Here is a 6366-nt window from a genome sequence, read left to right as displayed (position 1 = left end):
GTAACTGATTTTACGAAAGAACTACCTTAAACAATAACTGCCTACTGGTTTAAGAATCAGTGTGAACATGTTTTGTCTATAAAGGATCGTCTCTACTCTTTATTTCCAAGGATTCTCAGACCGAGTTTTCTAACGCATTCTGCACAAAAGCCACCGTCCTCGCGGCGAGACGGGAATTTGGCGGATTAATCCGGTGGAAAAAAAGTCGCAGACATTCTTGGAGTTCGTGCCCGCGTCACGAGAGAAATGGTCGCGCGAAATCGGGGGTGGGGGGGGGACGGAGGGTTGAAAATCAGGCACACAAACGAGGAGGAAGGGAGCCGGGGGCGGCGTGGCGCGAGGGTGAGGGCCCCACCTTCTCCCTCGTTCAATTCATTAACAAAAGACGGCTTGATAAATAAAAGCATTACTCACACTCGTGGCGCTGGCGGGATGAATGCATACCGAGTCGACAAGGACCGAGGAGAAGACGTAGATAAGATCGGCGGGTGTCCCCGCGTTTTAGTGGCCGAGCAGCGGGGGGCCCGACACGGTATTAATGTTTGGCCTCCGAGGCAAAACATTCACGCCAGGTCCTTTGCCCCCGCGCTCCCCTCGCCACTAATCCCCAGCCCGGGCCCACCCTCCCGCCCCTGCCCGGCCCCCCTTTTCTTCGCTTATTCTCTTCTCGTGCTCCGTCGACGAGCGTGAGCGGGTCAACCCTAAAATTATCGCGAGCCATCCCGTATCATTGATTGTCGAAACTTTTGTTTCGTCGATGATATCCAAAGAGAATCCCGGTATACCGTCATTAGCAGAGGACGATGAATCGATGACGTCTCGGTTATTTTTACCTAACGGCAAACGTTATTGTAAATGCTATTCTAGAAACTGCTAGTTAGAGAATTGGAAAATAGTTTACGGGTTCTGCATCCAGTCGAGAGAGAATCTCAACTCAGTCAACAACGATTTAAACTATTTTAAGGAACTGCAGCTTTACGTACGAAACGATTGATACAACCGAATTGCCATTAATCGTTAGTAGTTGGAAACTGTTTAGAAGCTTAGTGTATAGGTCAGCGATAAGAATTGTAAGGATTTCTCCTCTGACCAATGATACGTTCGTGTTTGCGCAGACGGATGTTCCCGACGTGTCGTGTCTCATTTAACGGACTGAAGGCGGACAGCCGATATTCGGTCCTGATGGACATCGTGCCGGTCGACAATAAGAGATATCGGTACGCATATCACCGGAGCTGCTGGTTGGTGGCCGGAAAGGCAGATCCGCCGGCGCCAGCCCGGCTCTACGTCCATCCGGATTCGCCTTTCACGGGCGAGCAGCTCCGAAAGCAGGTCGTTTCCTTCGAGAAAGTCAAGCTCACCAACAACGACATGGACAGGCATGGGCACGTGAGTATCTTTAGAAAAATCTACCCATCTCCCTCCCCCCCCCCCCGTTTGCCCTGTCTCATTAGGATCAATCGCCGAATCGCGCAGATTGACAACAATAATTGAATTGCTGTGATAATTTCCGTCAACTTTCGAAGGACGGTGAATAAGTAAAGACGAGAGGAAGAACGGCGGAAAGCGTAGTTTCGTGCCGCTGATCGCATTAGATTTTCAAACTCAATGGAGCCGTGAATAAAAACTTAGCAGCTGAACGCTGTGTATTCGTGTTATTCATTTTGTATGAATTATCTTCGTACTTCCGGCACTTCTATATCGGCACGCTATAAAAAGCAAAATCCGACGAAGTGCAGACTCCAATTCGCGCTACGACGGATGTGTTAAGTTTCTTATTGGATTAATTAATTAATAAGCCTCGTTCCACCGTCTATTTCTCGCACGAAGGCATCCGGTTAATTCCTCGTGACACTTGTCAGACCGCCGCGAAGATCAATCCTTATTATTAAGTTCTTACTGCAAGATGAATAACTTACTCGCGCGATTCGCGCGCGTTTACGTAGTAACGCGCATTGATTTCCCACCGCGCCAATGTAAAATTCCTTGCCGTCGTTCTGAATGATCCGCGAACCGGTGACAAGCGAAATGGAATAAAATCTGCGGACGCTCGCTCCTTATTTCTCATCCCCGGGTTTAATCCTCAAAAAGAAAGCATGCCGACTATGTTCTTATGTAAAAAAAAAGAAAGACACGAAAGTGTAATTATTTTATAATACCTCGTTGATTGAGTTTTACAATATTTTCGGTATCTTCTTCAAGTCATTAAAAAAAAATTAATGTTCTATATATCGGTAAAATCACATTGATATTTAACGTATAGATATTGACAGAAAAATATCCTGGTGTATTACTAGGATTAGACTTAAATCTCATGATTACGAAGATATCTGTACATAAATATACAGGGTGGTCCTGAAATAGTTGGTCAACCTCAGGGATTGGATTGGGTTTGTCACAAGGTTGAAAAAAGTTCCCATAAACGTTAGTCCAAAAACGCATCCCGCAGGAGCCACGACTCATTCAATTATTAATACCTGATTTTAAAAAAGGGGAAAGCTACACTGAGAAAAAACTGTTGAGTCAAGAAAATATTTCTTGATTCAACTATATGCTGCAGTCACGGGCTGTCAAACAAATATGTGTTAATTCACGTAAACATTTGTTAATTAAAAAATATATGTATTTAAATAAATTATGTTTACTTGAAAAACATATATATTTGAATTAGAGAAATACCGTTAACTAAACATATTTTGTAACATCAACAATTTTTTTTCTCAGTGTATGAAAGGAAAATCCTTTCCCCCTCTTTCACCCACCAAGAAAGGAAGAAACTTCATTTTTATTTACAGAGGTTGTTAAAAGTGTCCACTGTTAACGAAAACACGTGCTTTCATCTAACCATTCACTGTCTAACACGCTTAAAGATTCCCAGCGTATTTCGAGATTGATGTGTTTTGAATTTTGAAGTATTGTTCCCGTGCCCGAACAATGGTATTAGATTTCAATTGTGATGACAGTTAATTAAAGACGAGTTCATTAAAAAAAAGCACAAATCATAGTAAGTACGATCGAAACTTTAAATGTATTATATTTATTCTTCGAGATTGATAATTAAATGAGTCGTGACTCCTGAAGGATACGTTTTTGATTAACGCTTATGGGAATTTTTTTTTCATCCGTATGATGAGCCCAATTCAATCCCTGATTTTGACCAACTGTTTCAGCACCACCCTGTATTTTTTAAGGTAAAATTTGAGCGATTAAAATCCTCCAAACCTCCATGTCTCGAGAAACGTAGGTAATAGGCAACGACATCTTCGAAAAAGGAGAACGCCAGCGCCGTTTAGCTAGTTTTCATTACCGCGCGCGTGAGAACTCCGTCGACCTGTCGACATTTTCTGACGGACGGAGAATTTTCCACGTTCTCCCGCTATAGGGGATGGCAGGAGGTGCGCGGGGGGGGGCGGGGAGGGGGGGAGGGGGAGAGACGCGGTCGTCCCGAGACAACTCGCGCATTAAACTTTTACACGTTACTCGGCGCAGCTGCGGCTAAAAGTACGACATCGTCGGCGTCGAAGACAGCGAGTGCACGCCTACCGCGTCCTCCGGTTGTTGCATTAATAAATCGACCGGGCATCGATTGTTAGGTTCAACAAAGTTCAGCAAAGTGGAGCGCAACACGGCGGCATTTCGCCTTGTCGCGTAAAGCGTTTATCTTACCCCCTCGCGTTTCGAAATATGCTCCCCCCCCCCCTCTCCCGCCCCTCGGGCAATTTTCCTTTTCCGTAACCACACGCGGCGTGACGCGGCGGCCGGGTTTGCACAGGCGAGTTTACAGCCCGTTAAAGTTCAACGGCGATGACACTGGCGAGGCGCTCATAGAGAATTTTGAAAGGCTTGAAATTACGAGGAAATGAAGTGATGACGTGCGAGCGATTTTTCAACGTGCGGTGATTATATTCGAATTTAGAAGGAACATCGTGCCGCATCCGCAGAGAGAGAGAGAGAGAGAGAGAGAGAGAGAGAGAGAGAGAGAGAGAAAGAGAGAGAGAATTAATTGAGTCAATTCCTCACGGTTGCTTTAAAATCAAAAAGTCATCAAGGATGTCATCGCCGCAAATTCAAGCAACCTCACGACCCACCGCACGTCTCGTTTACGAAAGGGAGAAAAATGAACGCCGATAAAACGAATTTCATCGTAGCGCGATTTAGTCGCTTCACGGGATAATTTGACAGTCCGTTGTCTCGTTTGTCATAAGACACGGGAATCTCAGCCGCGTCTTCGCCCACGTCGCTCTTCTTTCGGCCCTCCCTTCCCTCCCCCCCCCCCTCCGCCACCCCCTAACCCTCCGTCTCATTGTCAGCCCGAGCTCCTCTTTCTCTGCCGGCGCATCCGGGGCCCTTAATTCATCGGATGACTGACGTAAATAGGAACTCCGATCGGGGCAGCGCTTCTTCATGGTACTCATTTTGTATTCAGGGTATTACACGCTGCCAGACGCGGGCAAAGTGATTCTTTTGAACGGTAACGGGGAGAGCGCGCCCGGCCCGAGATGCTCTTGATTCATACGCTTTTTCTTCCCTCCCCCCCGTCCCCCCGGTCGCTGTTAATGCTATCGCGTGGCCCTCGCGGCTTCGTCGCCGATCCGAGTCCTCCGGACGACCAGAGTCAACGCGACGTGAAACTCGATGTAATCTCGCGTCCTCGTCGCCGGGAAAGGATGAGCCGTCATCAGCGATTCGAGAACCCTAATGGTGCAAACCCCCCCCCCCTCGAAATTGGGGCTGGGTGGAAACGCGAGGCACGAAGAGACGCGTGAAACTGCCTGACGATATCCATGTCGTCTGGTCGAATCGTTCAGCTGATTCCGTACCTTTAATTGGACGAAATCGGACACCCGCGAGATCGCCCGATTGCAACGTTATTATTTCCATCGCATCTCTTTAAATTGCAACGCGACTCTCTCAGGAAACGGTCTCGTTTCAATTTCGCGTGGGCAAAAACGATCATTTGTAAATCGTGATGGAAAAAAAAGCGCAGCGTATCGAAACTTGAAGGGCGTCAATTATAGATTAACGACAGATACACTTGCGGCGTAACGCACTTGGCGTGCGGGGGTCAGATATCAGGAGCGTTTGAAGTCGCAACCATCGGCGAAGCCCCCCCCGGTTCGATACAGTGCCGGGCGCGAGCGGAGGGATGGGGAAAAGGGAGGAAGCGTCTATTTGGAAAATCGAGCGTTCGCCAGGCTCGCGCGTTTATTTGCGAACGTGTGCCCCGCCGTCTTCGCGCCGCACAGTTGCCGGCGGTGTACAGTTTGCGATAATTTGCAGCTGGTCCTGAACTCGATGCACAAGTACCAGCCGAGGATCCACCTGGTGAAGCGGCCGGACTCGGGCACGGTGAAGACGATCATGGACCTCGAAAAGGAGCCGCACAAGACCTTCGTATTCCCGGAGGCCATATTCACCGCTGTCACCGCCTATCAGAATCAGCTCGTAAGTTTCACTTTGTTTCTCGCTACCGTTGCGCGCACTCCCGCCTTTCTTTTTGCCCGCTTCTCGCTCTCCATCTCGCGCCCCGCACACGCTCCGGTCCTCCCCTTCGTCTCGGCGGGCCCCGTAACGTCCGGTCCGCTCGCCTCCGGTCCTCCGTCTCGCCGCGTCTCGGCCGCACGGGACTGGTTCCTCCATTTCAGCCCGCCGCGGCTCTCTTTCATCCTCGATAATCGTTTCTGTCGAGAGCGAGCGAAGACACTGGCGTAACACCTCGCGGATACGTCGGCGTTAACGAGTGCCGCTGGATACCCTACACGCTCGCGCATCGGGAGAGCCGTTTGCTCCCCTCTTGCGTATCGAATACCATAATGCATGCGATACTTGACAGTTTTCGCTCTTTTCAAGCGCATCACGTCGCGTACTTGTTGATATTTGTTGTCGCGATTTGACCGCGATTTTCTATTTAAAAATGCACACAAAAAGCTTTTTTCTATAGATTTATTTATCGACTCTGTATATCAATTCTATACAGGGTGTTTTAGGGTAAAGTGTCCTAACTTAAAATATGAACTTAGGACCTCAAAACAAGAAAAAACTTTCCTCTGGAGACATGTCCGTAAACGCTTTGTTTAAGAGATATTGACATCTAAACATTTTTCATTATAAAATTTTATGAAATTGTTATCGGGTTATAATAAATAATTTAATAGTGTGCTTCAAATACTTTATTAAAAAATATGAAAATTTTTACTTAATTATAAATTTTGTTCAAAGTGACGGCCTTGAACATTGAGACAGGCTTGACATTTGTCTGACGGATTTGACGGACCATTGGATTTTTTTGCTTGGGGTACTATTAAACAAAAATTCTACGAAAAGCCGGTTAATGACATTAATTCTTTACAAGGAAAAATTATTCAC

The 6366-nt window shown here is 47.1% G+C and overlaps 1 protein-coding gene across 2 annotated transcripts in view; it reads left to right on the top strand.

Moving 5' to 3' along the window:
- The window catches only part of LOC105559735 (T-box transcription factor TBX20-like), a 57356-nt gene that overhangs the window by 29754 nt on the left and 21236 nt on the right, over positions 1–6366 (top strand). For both annotated transcript variants that reach the window (XM_012008257.1, XM_012008258.1), the window contains 2 exons: positions 1116–1389; positions 5281–5445. In XM_012008257.1, coding sequence (XP_011863647.1) covers positions 1116–1389; positions 5281–5445 — 439 coding nt within the window. The remainder of the gene's footprint in view (positions 1–1115; positions 1390–5280; positions 5446–6366) is intronic.

Source organism: Vollenhovia emeryi, unplaced genomic scaffold (assembly GCF_000949405.1).
Source record: "Vollenhovia emeryi isolate VEMERY1.0 unplaced genomic scaffold, V.emery_V1.0 DF939256.1, whole genome shotgun sequence".
Lineage (NCBI taxonomy): Eukaryota > Metazoa > Arthropoda > Insecta > Hymenoptera > Formicidae > Vollenhovia > Vollenhovia emeryi.
The sequence above is the reverse complement of the archived record's forward strand: the minus strand, read 5'-3'. Positions and strand labels throughout refer to the sequence as shown.